This window comes from Echiichthys vipera (assembly GCF_963691815.1).
Source record: "Echiichthys vipera genome assembly, chromosome: 12".
Lineage (NCBI taxonomy): Eukaryota > Metazoa > Chordata > Actinopteri > Perciformes > Trachinidae > Echiichthys > Echiichthys vipera.
Window position 1 is genome coordinate 7874699 of NC_139837.1, and position 22996 is coordinate 7897694.

General features: G+C 41.6%; 3 protein-coding genes across 6 annotated transcripts; all 3 read left to right on the top strand.

Annotated features, from left to right (window-relative positions):
- Positions 1-85: 85 nt before the first annotated feature.
- On the top strand, positions 86-5444 carry cenpo (centromere protein O; the record flags this gene model as incomplete). Its single annotated transcript, XM_083924554.1, has 6 exons — positions 86-169; positions 382-533; positions 1314-1422; positions 1982-2253; positions 3361-3520; positions 5335-5444. Exons 1-6 carry the CDS (start codon positions 148-150, stop codon positions 5442-5444), a joined length of 825 nt encoding a protein of 274 aa, XP_083780680.1. The 5' UTR covers positions 86-147.
- Positions 5445-7006: 1562 nt separating this feature from the next.
- tp53i3 (tumor protein p53 inducible protein 3) lies at positions 7007-12273 on the top strand. Of its 2 annotated transcripts, none has more exons than XM_083924759.1 (7): positions 7007-7075; positions 8426-8511; positions 8600-8773; positions 8879-9146; positions 10232-10444; positions 11402-11598; positions 11747-12273. In XM_083924759.1, exons 2-7 carry the CDS (start codon positions 8458-8460, stop codon positions 11945-11947), a joined length of 1107 nt encoding a protein of 368 aa, XP_083780885.1. In that variant the 5' UTR covers positions 7007-7075; positions 8426-8457; the 3' UTR covers positions 11948-12273. The 2 variants fall into 2 exon arrangements, with proteins under 2 accessions (XP_083780885.1, XP_083780886.1); XM_083924760.1 differs by having other exon boundaries at positions 8612-8773.
- Positions 12274-12845: 572 nt separating this feature from the next.
- Positions 12846-22874, top strand: dnajc5gb (DnaJ (Hsp40) homolog, subfamily C, member 5 gamma b). 3 transcript variants are annotated; one of them, XM_083923869.1, is made up of 6 exons: positions 12846-13012; positions 13266-13395; positions 16370-16583; positions 16747-16900; positions 17775-17840; positions 20062-22874. In XM_083923869.1, the coding sequence occupies exons 2-6, from the start codon at positions 13283-13285 to the stop codon at positions 20127-20129; spliced, it is 615 nt and encodes a 204-aa protein (XP_083779995.1). In that variant the 5' UTR covers positions 12846-13012; positions 13266-13282; the 3' UTR covers positions 20130-22874. The 3 variants fall into 3 exon arrangements, with proteins under 3 accessions (XP_083779995.1, XP_083779996.1, XP_083779997.1); XM_083923870.1 differs by having other exon boundaries at positions 17778-17840; XM_083923871.1 differs by lacking the exon at positions 17775-17840.
- Positions 22875-22996: the final 122 nt, after the last annotated feature.

Genomic DNA, 22996 nt, shown 5'->3' on the forward strand with positions numbered 1-22996 from the left:
CTTGTTTTGAATTCGCTTCCGGGGTTGAGGCTAGGGGGCGGGGCTACGGGTGATGACGCGTAAACCGCCAAACTCAAATAAAACGACAACTTATCGTGAACGTTTTCCTCTTTACGGCGACTTTATTCAACAAAATACACAGAGGATATGGAGGGGGCGTCTGCGAAAGGTAAGTCTCACCGTGGAGAGGTAGTTTACCGCGACATATATATAAAAACTAAGACTAAACTAAACTAACGTCGAGCAGTTTGTTGTGATGCTATGCTAGCTTATTGCTAACTGAAGCAAACAGCCCCGACACGTTATGAGCCTCGTTAACTGCTTTAATGTCTGCTGTGTGAGAGTTTACTACTCTAACAGGAGCGTGTCTTCCTTTCCTAGATGTTTTCAGTCAACTGAGTCTGCTGGAGGCTCAGGCGAGGAGCCGTAAAGCTGAACCTCCGCAGCCGAGTCGAGTGAAGCAGCTGCAGGCTAAAGTTGCAGCTCTGACGAGCCAGAGGGACCAGCTAAAGGCAGAGATCAAGCTGCACAAGGTGACTGATGCTGCTCACGACACCTGACAGGTGCACTACAGCGGCGATCAGAATTGGAGAACACCTAATAAATACTGCATTTATTCTGAAATAGTTATTTTTAATTGTTCAGGATTTGATAGAGTAGCACCTGTGACTATACCACTGCTTTTTTTTTTTTTTAAATAACCAAGGCACTTCAACAAAAACCTTATTTTGTGAAAAAGCAATGAGCAAATTTTAAGAACAGTGACCATTATATCAAGTAAAAAATGTTTTCTTCAGGCTATAGGATTCAAACATGAATAGGAAGTGTAGAGGTACTTGCTGGGAACGACTTCAGCACATCTGCGCCCACAGACATTTCTCACGCTGCTCTGGTTCAATCTTGGTCCGATTCTTCTTCAGTCTCTTCCACAGTTCAGTAACTGTAGTGGGTTTCTTAGACATTACTTTGTTACCAAATATTTCCCAGAGATTCTCTACGGGGTTTAGATCTGGACTCTGGACTGGACATTTCATTGTTTCAATATTCTTAGCTTCAAGGAATTGCATGACAGGAGTCATTGTCTAGCATGAAAATTGCAGCTGATTGGGAGTAACTTGCAGTGAAGGTGTTGCGTATCACTCACTCTACTTATACTTATAATGCTGCACTTCTTGTGTTTTCTTGTCGACTGATTTGTTGGTGCTGGTTACATCCTCCTGCCACAGACCCTCGAGAACCTGAGGGCATCTATGGACAAACAGAGCAAACGCGGTGGGGGTGAAGAAGAAGTAGAAGAAGAAGAAAGAGGACGAGAAGGAGAAGAGGAGGAAATGGATGTAGACCCGGAGAACTTAGATCTGCTGCAGCTGATGGCCCGACATACACAACTGAGAGACCTCCTGCATGCCTATGAGATCATTGGTACTCTTGTCATGTCATTCACACCTTTTTATTTGATAGTGAGATGTTTTCATTAATACCATCCAATAACATATGTATATATATACATACCGTGTTTCATCGGATAAGTCAAAATAAAAGGCGGGTTTTGAATTGTGTTGGAAAACAAACACATAAAGACGGGGGGAAAACACGGGGAAGATACTCCTCTGGGCTGTCACATTATGTGTAAATGCCAACTAAACATAATTTACACTTCTATTGCCTTTGATTTAATAAATTCAACAATATAATCATGCTAATTTCAACCCATTGTTAATCTGAAGTGTCTTTAATTTGAAACAGATACAGGCTGTGTAGAGTTTGTATTAACAGATAATGAAGTACTAAAATATGACCAATTATACTTCTCACATCACACAGAGGGAATTGGAAATAAAGGCCTGCCTCTAACACAGGCTTGGTTCAATTAAAGGCCTGCTACCTTTAGTAGTTGAGGTAAATAAAGGCGGAAATATGGTATATATGTCTCCGATGTATCTCAGATTATGTCTTAATCCTTCCTCTTGATGTCACTCAGGTGGGTACAACATCGTAGAAACCCGTCAAGGTAAAGGAGCGTGCGTGACTTTGGCCACATCCTACGAGGGCGTCTACTTGGAAACCTACAACCTGGAGCTGGAGCTGAGGCCGACTCTGAGGATCATTCGTCATAACGTTCCCCCGTTCATTCCTTTAAAGAGCCTGACTGAGCAGAGCAACGCGCAGTCGGACATAAGTGCTCTCCTGGACGTCGTCAGCCAACACCTCAACGCCTACGCTGGTCGCAGGCAGCAGGTGGAGCTTGTCAAGGTGCCAGACTTTGCTTCCTCTTGAGTGTGTTGTAGACTCTGTCGTAGAGCAGTTTGTCAGTAGTTGTGGAAGTGACTGCTGTGACCTCACCATCGAATATAAAACCACTGCTGCTGACTTATCAATATTTAAGAGTTAGAGAAAAGTCAGTATCAGTATATTTAGAATATAACATAATAAAGTATCTATTATAGTATATTTATGCTGTAAAATATAATAAACCCTCAGACTTGAGTATTGAAAAGTTGTGACAAAGATAAAAGGATCTGCTGATATAAACATGATGTAAAACTGTTTGGCCTCTGAATCTCAGATACAGAGATTACTACTACGGCTACTACGATTACCGTACTACTATTACTACTACTGTACTACTATAACTACTACTGTCCTACTATAGTTACTACTGTACTACTATTACTACTACTACTGTACTACTATAACTACTACTGTACTACTATTGTTACTACTGTACTTATATTATTACTACTACTGTACTACTATTACTACTGTACTACTATTATTACTACTACTGTACTACTATTACTACTGTACTACTATTATTACTACTACTACTACTGTACTACTATTACTACTGTACTACTATTATTACTACTACTACTACTGTACTACTATTACTACTGTACTACTATTACTACTGTACTACTACTACTGTACTACCACTACCGTACTATTACTACCACTACTACTTCTTCTAGCATTGGGATGTGCACAAAGTGTCAGAATGGGTGAAAATCTGGTACACAGTCAAAATGTCTCGTGAAATTTGTAGTTATTTTTATTATTATCATCGACTTTGAGTAAATCAAGAATTAAAACACTCTTACTGAACTTGAAAAAAATATCAAAAGCAGCCTAAGAATCATTTATGATTCATAATAAAAAGTTGACCCACCAATAAATCAAACCAATCAAACCTGCAGAAATATTTGAACATTTTTACAGAAATATACACAAATAAGGAAGAAATTCAATCTTTCCATAACATTTGACTTTGGTAATCGCTCTTAGGAAGGGGAACTATAATAATAATAATAATAATAATTAAGAATAACACACTGATGGTGTCCTCCCGTCTGTCTGTAGGAGCTCCACACGTCTGTGACGGTGATGGAGAGCAATCTTTTGTGTTCAATACTGAGGCTGTTGTTCAAGGTGCCGAAAGGAAAGACGACGGTTCTCTGCTCGCTGGATTACACCGACCACACCAGATATTTCCCAACACGAGTCCACTTTGAATCTGAAGGTAGGATTTTTACACTGCACAAGTTTCCAACACAGACAGACAGACAGACAGACCGCTGTGGAACGGGACGGATATAATCAGTAATATGAGGCCTGTGTGGGAACTGTCGACACTGCTTCCTTGTGTTTCAGGAGCTTCACAACAAGCACAGAACTATGTTTTTTTTATTTATTATTATTGTCACTGTTCTTTTGGACGTCACACTAGAGCTGAAATGATCGGATTCATCAGTCCACAGAAAATTAACAGGCTTCATACAGTTTATCAAGCACAAATACAAAATAGTCAACAGATTTTCTACCTTAAAAAAAATAATTATATATACGTATATCTCCTTTTTGTATTTTCAAATGTAGAAAAATGTCCCCTGTGACTGTTATATTATATCATTAGATTATTATAACTCATGTTTGAATATCAAAGCAGGTTTTTACTGTAGTTGGTTGAGGTGGAGCAGATTTAAACTCTTGTACAGGGCTGCACCTAATGCATATTTTCATTATGGATTCATTTCCTGATTATTTTCTCCATTAACAGAAGAAGAATCATATTAATAAAAATAAATACCGTCACATTACCCAGACCTAAAGCGACACCTTCACAATGTTTGTTTTGCTCAACCAACACAACAAACCTCAAAATTAAGATTTTTGTTTTTTACATTTGCAAATACTTGCTCCAACTAAACACACAGCAGATGTTTAATTAGAGCTCTGATTCATCATCATACGGTGTTGCCCATCTGTAATGAGATGCACAGGATAAGTAGTAAAATGTAGATGTAAGAGTGCAGTCCTTTTTAAAAAAAATGAAAGGATGGCACCATCAAAATAGGTGCCAATTAATTTTCTGTCAATCAACTAATCCTTTCAGCTGTGCTTGTTTGGAATCGACCGATATGGATTATTTAGGGCCGATGCTGAGTCGATGAACAATACTGACTGCTGATTTTCTTGAGCCGATATTTGGAGTCGATACGACTTTTGCTCCCGCTATTTACATCCTAAAAATGACACAATGGTAATAACGAATGTTACAAGTCTCAATTACTTTTAAAAAAGGAACATTTATCGAACTTAAAAAAGGCGTTTTCAGCAACACAGAGCCGCCTGTGGACGCCAGTCTGTAAATAATGCCAAGTAAAAACTACGGTGAACGCAGCAGTGCGCATCGGCCGATACCGATACACCTAGAAACGGCAGATGTATCGATCCCTCACTAGTACTTGCATAAACTGTTGGATTGTCTAATTCATAACAAAAAAATCATATTTTATCAGATATTCATTAGTTTTGCATGCGAAAAATCTTAATTTGTAGTTAGAATAGGACTGTCAGAGATGTAGTGAAGTAAAAAAGAACAATATGAACCTCTGAAGAAGAGTGGAGTAAATGTGGCATGAAAAGTAAAATAAACAAACTAGTTCAAGCGAAAGATGTGCGGAGAGAAACCTTAATGCTCATGTGCTGCTGTGTGTTAAGTGTTCATGTTAATGCGCGTAGTTCCTTCTTAAATAACAACAGTTCAAGTACAGTCAGCACAGTGTGCGGGACCTTTGATCCAGTCCTGGTGAACTTTGTTACCAGGTTATTTACAGACTTAACAATGAATCAATATATTTAAAATGTAAAACCATTCAGTTGGGTAAGAAACGATCAACTGATGTCGAACCACACAGAGAAGACATGCGTTGAAAAACATCTAAATGTGTCAAACTTTCCATTTCACTCAAACGTATAATATTTCTCTCTAGCAGATATGACTGTGGGACTTTTTAACCTTGCGTTTCCTTGTTACATTTACGTATTTTGCAGACGGGAAGCTTCCTGATTCTCCAGAGTGGAAGCAAAACTGCAGCCTGCTCATGGAGACTCCGCTGCACAAAGCTTTGACGACCATGAAGACGATGATGCATATTGTGTAATTTATTCAGAAGTATAAATATATAGAGTTTTCTACATTCTAACAAACAAAATGTACTCGTGTACATGTATATTTACACATATGTTCTCATTGTTTATGATAAAACACTGCTAGTTCAACCTTTTCTCCCTTCATATCACACACGTTGAGGAGATCCCAAACGTTTGAGTTCCTCTACGGAGGTTTCGCGTGTATGTCCACGTTGCGTTTGTCCTTGAGCTTCTCTATAAACGCCGCCACCCTCTTGTGTAAAGTCTCCCTCTGAAACTCTCTCATCCTCTCCATTTCCTCTCGGGCTTCCTGCTGTCTCCTGGCCAGCTCCTTTGCTGATATTGAGTCGATAGTTGCGATGTTTTTCATCTGCATGAGAGACAGGCTGCTCTGGATGTTTCCCCTTCGTCGCACAGAGCCTGTGGGTTTGACTGACGGTGCTGCTGCTGGTGGTGGAGGAGCCGATACCGACCGACTCTGCTCCACCGGTTCACTTTCTTCGCTTTGATACCGGGATTTGCCGGATCTTCTTCCGTCGGACGTTTGACATTTGTGTTCTCCGATTTCCCTCATTGCGATGTTGACTGTCGCTTTAGGCTCAACCCCTTTCACCATCACTACTCGCCTGTGCTCATTCATCAGCGAGTCTCTTCTTTGCCGGAGCACTTTGCGAGTGTACCTGTACTGTTTGTCCAACATGTTCAGTTTATGCTGCAGATCCCTGTCCTCCTTTTGGTTCAACACTCTCAGATCTCTTTTGAAGCTTTGATCCATTATATAAACGAGGGCTGGAGGGAGAAAAAAGGTTTTATAGCCAACATCTTTCCCTCATTAAGTTACTTTTTCCTCTCAAATTAAAGGCAGGGATGTTTTCCTACCCGATATCTGTCCACAGAACACCGTGTTATGCAGGTGTGTGTGTGTGTGTGTGCGGCGATGGTTGTCGCAGCGTATGTAATATAATAGTCTATTCTATTCGAAGTGAAGTGGATGTGATTGCTGGTCATTGTGTACTGTCACATGCCTCACAGATCACATTTCATGATGAGTGCAGGTTGCACAATAGCAAAAATGACTTTGAGAACCTGTTTCCTGTAATTGTTTGCAGCTGTGGGGAATAATGTTGAATAATAAACACTTTCTCACGTTACATTTCGTTTTTTTCTTCTGTTTTGGTGTGGTGCTGCCTTTAATAGTGCCTTTAATGTCATTTATCTTGATTTAAGTTGGATTGTGAAGCACTATATGACATATATGTTCCATTTGTTGACATTGGATGAAGGCAACAGACTGAATGAGAGAATAATTGGTAATCTGAATTATAAAAAGTTACTTGCGGCCCTATTCTCCACCCTGCCAGGATGTGGTGGAGGATTAATCCCTTCATTTTTTATTTTTATTGAACTTGCTGACCGAAAACAGTCACATTCATGCAGATTATTGGCCCTATGCAATATGAAAAACAGCCTTTTTGTGTGCAGTATCCCTTTAATTCCCCAACTCATGGCTAAAGCCTGCCCCTCTGGTGGTTTGAGGACCCACCCCGCCAAACTGGAGTCCATCTGGATGATGGCACAACCAAACTTCCCATACACTCACGCAGTCATCTCAAAGTTGATGAGCTGCTGACACACTGGGCTGGTGAGTTTGAATGTTTTAATGCTTTAACATCATTTAAAAAAAAGTAACAGATCGATTCTCTGTCACATTAGCAGCTTCCCTAAACTCCTAACTACTGTATTTTCTTCTTATCGTGGCTTTAATGCAGATGAATCAATCTGTTGCATCGATTTAGACACTTAAATCTAAAAGACTTAGTTTAACACTGGGACATTACTGCGCATGCGCGTTGTGTAACGGGTCAACGTCATGGGGGAAGTTCACGGACCCTCCGTCATATGAGCGCTGAACTCCACTTCTCCTAAATAGTTTCGTTATTATTCACAGAAGTGGGATGTAACTACATTTACTTTGTGATATTTTATACTTTTACTCAACTACACTTCAGAAGGAAATAATGTATCAGTTTGTACTTAAAGGTTGAATATGTAAAATCTATTAAAAGCTACATATTTAAAATAATAATACACCCATGGGGCCTTTTGAGGGGTACAGAATAAAGTGTTGCTTTTCCTTTCATTCAAGATTTTTTTTGGGGGGCAGTTTTTAAACGAAAGAAAAGAAAGAAAGCATGCCTTTTATTAGTCTCGCAAAGGGAAATTCACTTTTCACTCTTTTGTACACACACACACACACACACTATACATGCATTAATGGAGAGCTGTCAGAGAGAGAGGGCTGCCCCATGAGAAATGTTTTTCTAGGGGGGTGGGGGCTATAGTGCCTTGCTCAACGGAACCTCAGCAGCACCCAGGGGTGAAATGGCACCTCTTCAGTCACCAATCCACCCTCCTCTCTTAGTCTGTATGGGGACTTGAACCAGTGACCCTTCGGTTCCCAAGCCAAGTCCCTATGACATGTTCACCACGCAAAGCTCCCTGGTTATTTAAAGCGGATATTCTATCAAATTCTGGACCATAAAAAACAACAGTATTTCAGAATAAACCATGTATAAATACTTTGTTCTCTAAGTTTTTTTAAACTGCCTTTTCAGCTGAAATGAGCTTGTATACAGAAAATTCTGTGGCCCCTCGCCAACTGTGACGACACAAGAAAGACCCTGACGTTCACCAGCAGCTAGCTGTACTTGGTGGCTCCAGAAATAGATTTTTGAAATCTTAGCAGTGAGTCAGTTGTGCGATCTTATTGCTTTGACAAAGAAAAAGGCCGTAAAGAGTGTTTGTATTATTAATATTACATGGTCCAAAGATGCATAGAAGCATAGAAATGATCATATTTAAGGAGAATAAACACTGTACGGAGCTTTTTCATCCATCCCAGAGATCACTTAGTAAAAAAAGATTTGTAGTTTCTGGTGCTCCTGATCTGTTCACACGTGGTTACTGTTGATATTTATTGTATTTGTTTCAGTTAAATCACAGTTTCCACTGCTGGGACATTAAATGCATCACATCCTGCACACTGGAAGGTTTTTACCCAGAAACCCCCGACAGACAGTGAGTGTTTACACTCTGCTTTACACGACAGTCAGACATTTGTTTCATGGCCCAAATTAAGAATTAAAAACATATTTTCTTTCTATGGGCCTGGCACAAGTGTTGCTCTAGCTTTGCCAAGATGATGCGTGCGGTGTGTGTCGACGTACCAGGAGGACCGGAGAATTTACTGCTGCGAACTGTCCCCAGACCGCAGCCTAAACGTGGGGAAGTCCTCATTAAAGTTCATGCAACTGCCCTCAACAGGGCGGACTTACTGCAGGTATAACGCAGTTCTTACAAAGCATACTACAACATCTGTGCTATACGTATCTATCGTCCTGCTAAAAGTGGTTGTTATATGCAATAATAGTTTTGTTTACCTCAGAGGCGAGGGCTGTACCCGCCTCCCCCAGGTGAGAGTGACATCATAGGCCTGGAGGTGGCTGGTACTGTGGATACTCTGGGCCCGGGGGTGAAAGGAGGCTGGAGGCCAGAGGACAGGGTCATGGCCTTGCTCTCTGGAGGAGGATATGCAGAATATGTTGCCGTGCCCGAGGAGCTTCTCATGCCCATTCCCCCTAATCTCACTCTCAGCCAGGCCGCTGCGATCCCTGAGGCCTGGCTCACTGCCTTTCAGCTGCTGTCTTTCATAGGTACAGCACCCATGTTTGTTATTTCATCTCAACGTTTGTGTTTCTTGATGTCAAGTCCCTCTTATTTCTCAGTTTGTACATCCTCGATTCCTCTCCTCGCCCCCCACCTCGAGGAGACGAGGAGTCGAGGCAAAATGCATTTAACAGAATGAGACGTTGGTTCTTCTGAGCTGTCATTTTAAAGCAGTGTCAATTCAATGTCATGTGTGGCACAGCTGCCATGGTCTGTATGTTCCAGCTGCGCATCACACCTCTTTTATAAGTCACGGGTGCCAACGCCGATGTATTTTAGGATTTTAGACATCCTTCAAGATGGAACGGAGGCAAGGACGCAAAGAAACAGAGAGACAAGACGAGCAGTTCAAATGAAGAAATCATTTAAATGTATACTTTATTTAGCCCTCTTGAGGAAATTCAAATTTTTCAAGTCCCTGTGTGGACCATGAATGGACTGGTGGCTGGAGAGGTGCCAGTTCATCTCCTGGGCACTGTCGAGGTACTGTTGAGCAAGCCACCGAACCCCCAACTGCTCGGGGCGCTGATCCATTTGGCAGCCCCCTCGCTCTGACATCTCTCCATTAATTGCTTGTATATAGGTCCTGTTTGTGCGTGTGTGTGTGTGTATTTTGAGCCTGTGTGTGTGTAACCTGAATAATTTAATATGAAAATTAAATTTCCCCTTTCAGGATTAATAAAGGAGTTTTCTTCTTGCTCAAGGGCACCTCAATAGTACCCAGAAGGTAAACTGGTACCTCTCCAGCTACAAGCCCACACCCTAAACACAGGATTTGAACCCCCCTTATAAAGTTATAGTAATATATATCTTCTTATTTAACCCCTTTACATACATTTAATACTGCATAATAATAAAAATTAAAGTTGTAAATTGAAATTCCTGAAAAAATAAAGAAACAAGACTACTCATGTGGTGCCCTACAAGTTAGAACGAATGTAAAAAAGTATTATTTATTAAAACATAACTGTCTTTCTATTAGTTTCCACTTGTAAACAACCTTTCCCCCTCTGTTATCCTCTATAATCAAGTCGGTACCGTGTCTGGTTGCCATCTGTGCTCTCTGCCACAGCTCAAGTGAAGGAGGGTGAAGTGGTGCTGGCTCACGCCGGAGCCAGTGGAGTGGGAACAGCCGCTGTTCAGCTGGTTCGTCTGTTTGGTGCCGTGCCCGTCGTTACTGCAGGGAGCCCCGAGAAACTGAAGATGGCTGAGAGTCTGGGAGCAGCAGCTGGGTTCAACTACAGAGAGGAGAGCTTCGCGCAGGGAGTGCAGGACTTCACAGGAGGTGACTGTTCACTGCTGCAGGACACAGAGAATCACTCAGTAGGATTTTGTATAATTCTTGTTGCTCACGATAACCACATAGTTCTTGTTTTGTTAATAAAAATGTAAAATGCTTGTTTTTTTGGTCACAGAGCTGGCTACAGGTCTGAACTTTAAAGGATTATTCTATAGTTTTCTTACTGTCAACAAATCCCATAGGATTAAAATTATATCGTCTCAATACTTTGATTTCCCGAGTCTCTGTGGACAGAAAATCTTTCATTTCTTTCCAAAAGGCTAAATGGGAAAATAGTGCATTTGTTATTTTCAGCTGTGGATTAAAACACATTTGGTGCTCTGTAAGAATAACTGGCAGTAGAACAATTAATTTGGGGTTGAGACAAAATAAACCACAGTGTGCCAGTGCTCATCGTAATGAACACGTCGTCCAACGCAACAGTGTGACTCACTGATGTGCTTTTAATAACTTTGGGACAACAATGGAGATCAACAGTACAGAGGAATGAGACATAAGACTTGGACCACACACACAAAATGGTTTTTCATATTGAGTTTTGGTCTTTTTATGGGATTTATTGGCAGTAAGAAAACAAATAGACATGAATGAATTATATAGAATTATGTACCCACGTATTGACCATGCACTTTTTGTCCTCCCGGGTCTTGATTGTATAAATTATAACCTAATTCTGTTTTACACCTAGTTTAACTTCATTACAAGTCATTATTTTTATTATATTATATATATTATTTTTTTGCCACTTAGTCATTAAACCTAATTTCCGTTAAAATATACCTCCAATCCAGTCAAAATTGACCCATTTTCAAACAGGAAGGTTGAAATAATTCATATATCATGGCTCAACATTGAAAATAAAGAAAGGTCAAATGTGAAACTGCTGATTAAATATCCAAGTGCTGCACAATTAAGCTGTATCCCTTATAACTCGTTTCACAGGCAAGGGAGCAAACATCATCCTCGACTGCATTGGTGGGTGCAACTGGGAGCAAAATGTGAGCTCTTTAGCCACCGACGGGAGGTGGGTGCTGTACGGCACCATGGGCGGCCGGGCCGTGGAGGGGGATCTGCTGGGAAAACTGCTCTCCAAACGAGGCCACTTGCTCTGCAGCCTCCTCCGCTCTCGCAGCCTCCAGGTGAGACTCCACACAGAAATGATGCACCGGCTGGGTTTCCTCATCTCTGCGTGTAAACATGCCGACACGTGTCAACAGTGCTGACACACATCCTGTATTTACAAGTCAGAGCAGATTTCAGTTCGTGCTTTGCATTTTCCCTCCACAGTACAAAGCGGACCTGGTAAAGGCGTTCACACACAGAGTGTTACCGTGTTTCTCAGACCAGCCTGCTTCCCTGAGGCCAGTGATTGACAGCACGTTCAGCCTGGAGGACATTGCAGAGGCTCACAGGCACATGGAGGCCAACAGGAACACGGGGAAGATTGTGATTAATGTGAATCCACAGAGTCAGGAAACTCAGGGATGAACAGCTGCAGTTATATTAACAGAAATTACATTTGATTTATGTCACAGAGTTTTATTTTAATTTCATTCTCCAATCTTACACAAATCATGGTTTTGAATACTGAAACATGCCGCATCCTCCAAATGTACTACATATATATATATTTTTTAAGTGTCATGCATTTGCAGTGTCACGATCAACTGTTTATTATCAGTATTGTGTTCATGCTGGAGATTAAAGAGCCACAACTGATGTGCTATCAAATTCTGAATAATAAACAAAAACAATATTTTAGAGTAAATCAAGTATTAATACTTCGTTCTCTAATTTTGATCTCCAGTGTGTGTGTGTGTGTGTGTGTGTGTGTGTGTGTGTGTGTGTGTGTGTGTGTGTGTGTGTGTGTACAAATCACCATATAGTATATTCGCTGGTAATTCAATACGTGTGTAAATTAAATACTGTAGTTTCTAAACATTAAACAGTTTTCTCTCATTTTATGAACAACTTTAGTGAAAAAATGTAAACTAAAAATAATCTATTTCACATCAGATTTTCTGAATTTTCTTTATCAATAATGTAAATCATGATATCTCGATATAATTAAATCACAATAAAGTTATTACACATGTAGACCTTTGCAACGGAATCCCATTGCTAGGCAACAGCCTTGGCCCTTGTTAACTTCCTGTCAGTTTGTCATCCCCGTGAACCGCAACAGGAAATAAACTAGGGCACATTTATAATGTTTGTTTACATCTTTGAAAAGGTATGTAACATTCTGCTGTGCACAAAAAAAAACATGATTATTTTAAAAATTAACCATTATTTATTTAAATTTACATTCTGCGTATTTTCAAACGCAGCCGGGCGCGCAGCAAACCGACGAATGACGTCACAGCATTCCTCCCTGCCTCGATCTTCCTGCTCCGCTGCTGAAGTTGTTCTCCGGTGCGGGAGGATTTACGTTTTAACCGGTTTTTAACGGAGGAAACCGAGTACTATTTCATGGCACAGACGTGAAGACCACCGACGGACACATTTCTCTCTCTATGATTCGGCAAAAAAACAACGATATTCACGCGTCCCGTACGTAAGATTTAACTTCCTCCTCAAGCTAAAGTAAGCTAAGTCAGCTAGCAGTTTGTCATGACTCGACCCGGGGTTTACAAAGAACTAAAGTAAACAGTTAAACAGGAGTTAAGTCCTTCTACTAGGTCCTTATGTAACTAACTCAAACTACAGGTAGTTAGGACTGTCTGGACTCCTATAATGGTTACATACTTCCTCCCTTTATGAGTCTAAAGGTGCTTTACTTGTCTGTTCGTGTTTTGTGTCACAGCCGCCAAATCCTGAAACATGGAGGACCCAAACAGACCTCAGCGGAAGATGTCCACAGCAGGGGAGAGCCTGTACGTGATCCTAGGGCTGGAGAAAGGAGCATCTCCAGAGGAACTAAAGAAGGCATACAGGTGCGTTCAAGTCATCTGTCACCTATTTATTTAAATCAAAGGCTGTGGTAAGTCATGGGTAAGCTTTGTCCCCCACGTTAACTCATTTAGTCAGTGTCTTATCAACTTTATACGAATTCATATGTCCACATTTCCACACATGGGTACAAAAGGAACATGCAAAGGAAAATAATGGCTGAATACATCGGTCGATACACACGACACTATATAACATTTAATTTAGTCAAAGATTTTATCCAAAGCGACTTCCAGTAAGTGCGTTCAGCCATGAAGGTACAAACCAGAAGAGCGAGAACTTAAGGTTGAATATGGAGAATGAGCAGAACACCGCCATCTAGTGTCTCAAGATCGTAGTCGCAACTACAAAAAAGATTTCCAGCAGTCGGGTTGCCTGGTTGGTCAGACCTGGCCCAGTGGCCTACAGGAGATCGGAGTCTGTTTGAGTCTATTTGAACCCGTCCCCTCCGGCAAATCACACCATTAAATAAGTATTAGAAGAGTTTGACTGACAGTTACCGTTACAGCTAAGTAAACATGAACGTTAGCTTACCGATCAAAGAGAAACGTAGCCATTCTGTGCATTTATCTCAGTCCATGGAGTAAATGCTTGGCCTATATTGACTCTGGTTTTTGCCCGTCTCCGGTCACTCAGCTGCTGGGACAAACAAGCAGCTGCATGATTGGCAAACTCCATTTCACCCAGTGCCAGGCTACAGTAGCTGCACCCAACAACAGTCAAAAAAAAAATTCAGCAAAATTCTTGGGGTAACGGCACACACACACAGAGACCGTGCGTTTGACGAGTGACTGACACGACACGCGACGAGGGTAACCTCCTTATTACGTTGAGGGAGAGAGAAGGGTCAGTGGAAACGGATGCACCAGAGTGAAAACTCCTGTCTTCCAGTCTCTTTGATAGAGGGACACCAGGAAAAGGGAAAATGTAAATAATTGCGGCTGGCAAAGTTTAGCTCATTAAAAGTTATCATGCGATTAATTGATTTATTGCTTATTGCGACAGGCCTACTCTCCGCGTTACACTTCCCTGGGTGAATGCAACCTTTCCTATCAGGTGTGTGTGTGTGTTTTTGACTCACCGCAGGGCCTCAGCTCTTGCTTCGCATGACCTACTCACCTGGGTCAAAAGACTCTGGACAACCCCCAGGTGCAGATCTGTCGGTCAGCCTCCTCTTCAATGTGGATGTTGAGTTTAAAAGTTGTATACACAGTGACCGTTCATGGTGGTGTGTGTGAAGACTGCTTTCTCAGTCTTTGTCTTCTAAAATTCACTCACCAAAGACTTTATTAGGTGCACCTGGTGCTTAAAAAAGTGTCAGTGTGGTCTTCTGCTGCTGTTCCCTCTCTGCTAGAAAGTAGGTCGTGTTGCTCTCCTGCATTCCTCTGTAGTAACCAGTGGATGTTTGAGTTACTGTTGCCTTTCTATCAGCTCCAACCAGTCTGGCCATTCTCCTCTGACCTCTGGCATCAACAAGGCATTTGCGCCCACAGAACTGCCGCTCACTGGATCTTTTCTCTTTTTGGGACCATTCTCTGTAAACCCTGGAGATGGTTGTGTGTGAAAATCCCAGGAGATCAGCAGTTTGTGAAACACTCAGAGCAGCCCGTCTGGCACCAACAACCACGCCATGTTCAAGGTCACTTAAATCACCTTTCTTCCCCGTTCTGATGCTCGCTTTGAACTGCAGCACATCCTCTTCACCATGTCTACATGCCTAAATGCACTGAGTTGCTGCCATGCGATTGGCTGATTAGAAATTTTTGTTAACGAGCAGTAACGGACAGGTGTATCTAATAAAGTGGCCGGTGAGCGTATCTTGCTTGTAGTGTGTCGATCCAGCTTAAAAGAAAACCTCCACACAGGTGCCACTGATGAAGACTAACGAGTCAAGGACACCCTGTTTTCTTCCAAACAGCACAGACATACAAATGACATATTCCAGTAAGGTACTGGAGCATGTTTACTAGGGGTGACCCCGAATAGTCGACGACAGAGCCTGATTCGACTGCCGATCTCATAGTCGAATCATTGCAAAATGTGGTTTTGGAACAATGGATTATTCCATTCTGGCCCTGGGTGTTTTGAATGTCTGATTTTACATATAGGTGCTTGGTTTCTCCCAATAAACCATGATAAATATCCTAAATAAACCTAATAAATAGAAGCCCATTAATAAATACTGTTGCTAAAAATGTAAAAAAAAACCTCATGTGCTTTTAATCTGTCTCTTTAGTGTGCAGGATCAACCCCCTCCCCCTCTTAGTCTAAGTTGTACTATCCAGGATACGGCACCGTCAGAGCATCTTGGCTGGGCTTTAAATCTATCTGGGCGCCAGAAATACAACAGTCTGCTCCTGTTTAATCATCAGCATCATTTCATTTGAATATTTGCCCATTTGTTGTTTTTCATTATAGACGTTCAGTCTGACACAGTCTGACACAGTGCTGTGAAAGTAAAAGTGAAACTAGAGTTCTAAATATACCGTCAGCTATTGTCAAAGAAAGATACAAACAAAACACATTTATTTTATAACAACAAACACTTTTAATAAGATGCCCCTACCAGAAATCAGAATCTCATCTCTCAGTAACCCTCTGCCTGACACACGTGACCGTGCAGCGCTGGACTCGCGTGCACCCGCAGCTGTCTGCTTCATGTCTATGGCTCGTCACCCCGGATCAGAGGGTTTTCCGTGAGCAAAACAAAAGACAAACTGCTTCGTCGACTATAGGCAAGATGTGATGAATCAGATCCTACTATGAAACTATTTAGTCAGGGACACCCCTAATGTTTACTCGTTGTAACATTTACTGCTTGTTTTTGTCTTTAAAAAGTCAACTCTTATTATTTAGTTTGTAGTACCTTGAGTTGTGGATGAGTGCGCTCCTTTAACACCCACCGGAGTAGCGTCAAAGACAGTTGCATGCCCATTACTCTCACTCACTTGTGTGCAGGAAACTGGCGCTGAGGCATCACCCTGATAAGAACCCAGACAACCCAGAAGCCGCTGAGAGATTCAAGGAGATCAACAACGCCAACTCCATCCTCAGTGACGAGAACAAGCGGAAGATCTACGACGAGTATGGATCCATGGGGCTCTACGTGGCCGAGCAGTTCGGAGAGGAGAGCGTCAAATACTACTTCCTCATGTCCAAGTGCTGGTTCAAGGTGAGAGGCCGCGCGGTTTCAGAAGTCCGCATGTGCAAGTTAGCAAACATCTGTGTCTTAGCTTTTCATATTTGAATTGCCTTCATGTGACGTGTAGACGTAGTAAATGTTTGACTACAAATATACCACATACTGACATTTGTTCCCCTATCTTTGTGTTCAGGGCCTCGTGGTGTGCTGCAGTATTTTCACCTGCTGCTGCTGTTTCTGCTGCTGCTGTTTCTGCTGCGGGAAGTGCAAAACGTCGGAAGACGGGGAAAACTTCGCCTACATGGACCCCGAGGACCTCGAGGCAGAGATCAGAGAACAGGAAGCAGGTGAGGGACTTTGAACTTTTCAGATTGACTTCAGCTTGTAAAGGCTATTTTCCAGCTGCTCATTTAAAAAAAACAAAAGTGGAAAATCACTCCAGCTGGCGTCTGTAACGTCCAAGTAGGAGTTAAACGGAAACTAAAGGCAGTGTTTTCACTTGGTTTAGTATTTCAGAATCTCTTTTGGAGTAATCCATCTCATAATACAGAACAATCTGATTCAACACTAATACAATATTTATGGGATGCATCCAGTGTCTTAATCAGGAAGTACTTTATGCTGTTTGCACAAAAGCACTATTGTAGTAAAGTTCTAACTGAATGAACTAAGAGTAATGAAAATAATACTTTGCTGTAAAGTGAAATAAGGTCAACAATGAAGAATTAAGCCTGATGGAGATTAAAGGAATAGTTTGATGTTTGGGGAAATACGCGTATTTGCCTTTTTGCTGAGGGTTACATGAGGATATGAATACCACATCTGTATGCTAACTATAAAGCTACAGCTGCTCAGCTTAGCTTAGCATAAAGGCTGGAGGAAAAAGCTCATACACAAGCATTTACATTTAAATTTTTGGATTAATCAAACAAAATACGGCGTTAATTAGTGCACTTTCAGGGTGCCTGTAGGGGATTTTGTTACCTTAAGACAGAGCGAGGCTGGTTGTTTCCCCCTGTTTCCAGTCTTTAGGCTAAGCTGAGCTGCTCCACCCTCATAGTTTAGTACAGATATGAGAGTGGTGTCGATCTTCTCATCTAAATGAAAACAAATAAGCGTGTATCCCAAAAACTATTGCCCGAATCTACAGTTCTGTGTATTTGGTGATCCTTTTACTTGTGAAGGGGTTGGGTTTGCTCAGTGTCACACTTTATTTCACAGCAGGAGACCATGTAATAATTATTCAGCCGAGCTCCGACACTTCAGATAAAGACGTCACCTCTTCAGGTAAAGTTCACCTGTCCTCAGCTGCTCTGTGCTGCTTCACTAATCCGGCAGAACATCAAGCGACACTTCACCCCAACCGCAACTTCTAACCCCAACAGCCCCGGCCGTGGGTTTTGTGTTCGCCAAACCACAAACTAACATTTCTAACAAATGCCGCAGGATGCTCCTATCAAGATGTTGTTTTTTATAACCTGCGTCCCCTGTTGCTTATTAATAACTTTGCTTGCCCAGGTTTGTCACTGTGAATCATTTTATTACAAATGTTGAGCATTGTGGGGGAAGATGGTGAGCTAAAATGCTAAAACTAAATATGAAGAGCAGTGGTTCTCAATCTGGAGGTAAACTCATTTCAGAGGGGTCACTCACTAGCTACAGGGGCTAAATCCTCACCGCAGCAGCCCGGGTTTGACTCCAACCCTTTATCGCCCTCTCTCTACCCAGGAGGAGCCACACAATCATTTATCCGATAAGGAAAAAGCACATTTATATGATATCTTAGGGCGCACTCACACTGTCCATCCGTCCCGTGCCCCGTGCTTTAGGGTACTTGTCCCCCCATCCAGGCCCGTTTGTACTCACACTACCTGGGCCTCGGCGAATGCTTCTTGCTGCCTATACGTCATCACGGCGTAACACGTCACACGCTTTGAATACGTCATTGCGATGCGTGGCTTTGTTTACAAATCTTTCCATAGACCTCAGAGTTTTTGTGCATCTTGTCGACTGTTTTTGAATATTTTCATCGACCAAATCTGCAGTAAACACTCCACCTCCCCATCACACCAACATGAACCTTTCACCGCCATTGTTTTAAAATGTCCACGCATGGTCCCTCCTTTTTTTTTCTATGTCCGAACAGGCGCATAGGAAATGACGTCAGAGCCGCCGTAGGCCTCGTGCTCGTGCTCGTACACTTGCGCACGCTCGTGCTTGTACATGTGCAAACGTGCTTTACAAAAGCTCACCTCTCCCAAACGGGCCGTGGACGGCAACAGTTGCACTCACACGGGTCAAACGAACTAGACTTTAGCCGTGAAACGTCCTGGGGCACGGTACGGACGGACAGTGTGAGTGCGACCTTAGATGTAATGTGGGCCTCTGAGTGACTATAATCCTAAATGATCTTTTTTAAAACTCAATTCAACGAACTACTGATCTCGAGTGACTGCTCTAAAAACGAACTGTATTAATTAAAAGCTTCCTGTGCTGCTTATTCCATCTTAACTGATGTGTTTTAACATTTTGTCACACACTAATGCCAGGCAGTCGAGAATCTTTCTGTCGACTTGCATTACATTGTTGTTTAGCGCGTTATACTCTTTTGTAGGACGGGTTTGTTGACTCTTCTTTCACCTGATGCCTGTGCTGGAAGACGGACTGAAATCATTTTATTTAACTAAAAGCAATATAACAATGTACTCGTTAAAGTCTAAAGTTCTGCGTTCATTATTTTACTTGCGTAGAAGTACGTGAGTATTTGAAGCATGATGTGCTTACACTATCAGAAGTATAAAAAGGATCATTTATCGTCTTTCAGTGGAATCGTGTCCTGATGAAATCATAAATCGAGATATCGTGATACACCGTTAGTTCAGCTAAATGGATAAAAATAAGCACATACTCACTCAAACTGTTATTGTGAAATGTTTTGAGTTTATATTTTGCTCTAAAGTTCTTCTTGTTTTATGCGATTAACACTTTTGAATACGAACAAACGGACATTAAAGGACACTTTACACCCATATTACTAAAAACAAGACTGGGAATTACAATGAAAATACTCAGTATTTTCATTTGTCAAGTATTTAAACTAAACTATTTTTTAATTGAAGTACCACAGAACACACTATATTGTTATATATATATTTATCATTATAGAGATATGGTTTTTGATAGGGTGAATTTCATTTCCCCTAGACAGTTTGTGCTAATCATCAATCCTTCTGTATTATTATAGCGGGCAGCTCTTAGTAATAAGAGATAACTAAGACGTGCGGGACTCTGGCACTTTGAATTGTTTTCTGGCATCACAATAAATTCCTCCTCAACAGTAATGACCTGCATCAGTATGGACAGACTACGGTCATATTGTCCCGCTCTCGTAAAAGTTATTTTATTTAGAATTCATTTTTCTTCCATTTGAAACCGACTGCTCTGTTTTTTGCAGAGAAATAAACGTTAAAGTATAGAAACTTTAAAGTTCTCTGTTTGTTTCTCGCAGCTCCGGGCGAAGACGCTCCCATCGTGATCCAGCCTCACGCCACCAACGGCACCTCGGGGACCAAGTGAGTGGAGTCCCGCTAAAACCACGTCGTCATCAGCGGCTGCATTGGTCCTTTTGAAAGATAATGAGCATAAATGATGCGTGTGAATGCATTTGTCACGCAGAAAACATTAATGTCAGAGGCGTTCTTTGTTTGAATGCATCAAGCAGCGATTCGATTGTGCCATATTTTTATTTCTAGTGCCAGTGGGTTTGTCTTTGATACAGTCTCATATTTATTTTTTTAAGTTTTTTAAATATTGGGTAGTATCCGGACTGCAGTGACAAATTACAAAGCCACGCGGATCAAAGCTCTGTAACAATGTCTTCATATGCACTTTAATATCTCAAGTTCATGCTTGAAATCCTGAAACGCCCGAGCCACACATCCCGCACGAGCAGCGCGTGGCGGCTACCTTGCTGAAACCCCCGCGGCTCACTCCCTGCCTCTTACATTCGGTTTTGCCTTTGATAACGGCCATAAGGAGTTCATAATTAATTTCATCATAGGTGCCGTTTATATTCGTTTTGGACAGAAGGTTCAGATTCAGTCCACAGTAACAAAACAGAAACAGGACGTGTTGAGTTAAATATAAATATCTACATTTTCTCCATGTCTGTGACGTATTCTACAGATACACACATCGAGACAATTCCTGTCAAAACACCACTCACTGCCTCTTTTTGCTGCAAACGGTGTGTGGCGGTTAAATTAAACAGGCTGAAATGTTGAATCTCTAAATGTTCCGCAGCCGGGTCAAGCTGCCGAGGCGGGCTGTGTGGCTGCGCCAACTTCAGGCGCCGAAAATCATGCCACGATGGTCTGAGAATATTTCTGCTCAAGGCGCCTCTTGGGTCAGAAATTTTTTAATATTTTTTTTTTTTAATGCCACGCGAAAGGCTGGTTCACGATTTCTAGAAGCCAACCACTCGGAGACGTACGAGGTGTTCAGTCACACTGCACATATTGTAGAAACGAAATAAAAGGGCTTATTGAAATGATGTACAGAATATTGTCACGAAACGAACTGTGTATTTAAAAGATTTGGATGTCAACGTGTGCGTCCACTGTTGTGTATTTGACGGCTTGTTAGAATGAATAAAGTGATTCTAACGAGCATTAAAGGAGTAGTTCAACATTTTGGGAGAAACGCGTTTTCACTTTCCTTCTGAACGTTGGGTGAGATTTCTACTCCTTACATCACTGGAGAACGCAGAACTGTTGTATGATCGCACAGTTGAATATAAAACACCAACAAATAACTTTGTAATTATTACTTGGTTTGACTGTAACATTTACAAGTTGGCATCTGGCGACTGCGAATAAAAGGTACGGTCGCACATTCACAAAATTAAAATCACCGTTTATCCGCCTTCAGTTCACTTCCATTCCTTGCGAGCGGAGGGCCAAATAAAACATTTGATTACAGCGGAGGAGCAAATTGATGCCGAGTTCAACTTGGACCGGCGAAGTCGCAACCTCAACCAATAGCATAGCGGCGTGTGTTCGACCCCGCGTGGCTGTTGTATTCCACGTGACCTAAAATGGAGGAGACGTTTATTGTCGCTGTAACCAGCTGGTGTGTCCTCGGCAGGCATCGGGCGAGTTTGACCGTACTTTTACTTTTAATATAACGTGAATGCGGCATCAAGTACCGAGCTGGAGCGTGATAAGCCTAGCTTAGCTTAGCATAAAGACTGGAAACGGAAGGAAAAGCTAGCCTGGTTCAACCTCTAATTCTAATGGAGACGCCCTGCCAAGAAGGAGCACTGGGCGGATGGATAAGCTGTCATTTGTTAACAGTTCAAGCCCCTTTAAACCACAGCTAGGTTCATTTTCACTAATTAACCATTGTATGTTGTTTGTTTAAAGGGTTTTCATAGCTGTCCCTCCCTTTTTCCAGTCTTAATGCTAAACTAAGCTAATTGCATAGAGTGGTATCTTCTCACCTGACGCTTGTAAAGAAAGCACTAAGCTTATTTCCCAACATATGGAACTAGTTCTTTAAGAGACACCAGTACTGTTGTTTAGTTCGCTGTACCTGCACATAAGGTGACCTCAAGAGAAAACACAACGGGTGGAAAACTTCTTAAGGTACTGCTAAAGCTCCAACAAATTGTTATTTGATATTTCATGAAACACACTTCCTGCACTTCCCTGGACGACGAGACGACTTACGGCTGATTAGATTTAATGAATCAGGATGAATTTTCTCAGGTGTGTCGATGCCTTTTTATTCTTTTTAAAGACGATGATCTCTCTGTGGTGTGTGAGCTGATTGATGTGCCGGATACAGGACTCATGTTTTTATGTAAATTCAGAGGTATATTTTTGATTTGGAAGTGTTTTGACAAATTGAGTGTAAATTAAGAGAAGCCTTGAATAATGTCATCTTTCCTCGTGTTTATATTTGGATCTCTGCTGGGTGTAGGAATGTGGGGTTTGTGTATTTGGTGCAAATCTAAATATTATACGTGCATCAGTTTTAGCGTTTTCAACATGTTGTCGGGTGATTGTGTTCATGTAAAGTTTAAACAATCCCAGAAATGTATGTGAAAGTCCGTTTTGTATACTTGACAATAACTTTACAAAAGTGCCTGAATCCTTTTTATTCTTTCTTTCCCTTTCGAACTATTTTAATGAAACGTTTAAAAGAAAAATGATCAATGTTTTATCACCTCAACATTCCCAGGTATTTCCCCATTCTTTCAACGTTTCCATAAATGTTTATTTCTGTAAAAATTATGTTTTTGTCTGATCAAATAAACTTGGATGAGACGAGAAATGTCCAGAAGTCGTCTTGTTATTTAAACAGTTTGCTGTGAGTGACTAGCGCCTCTGAGCTCAGTCACCCTCCATTGGCTCCTGCTGTGCTCCACCTCTGTGAGATAA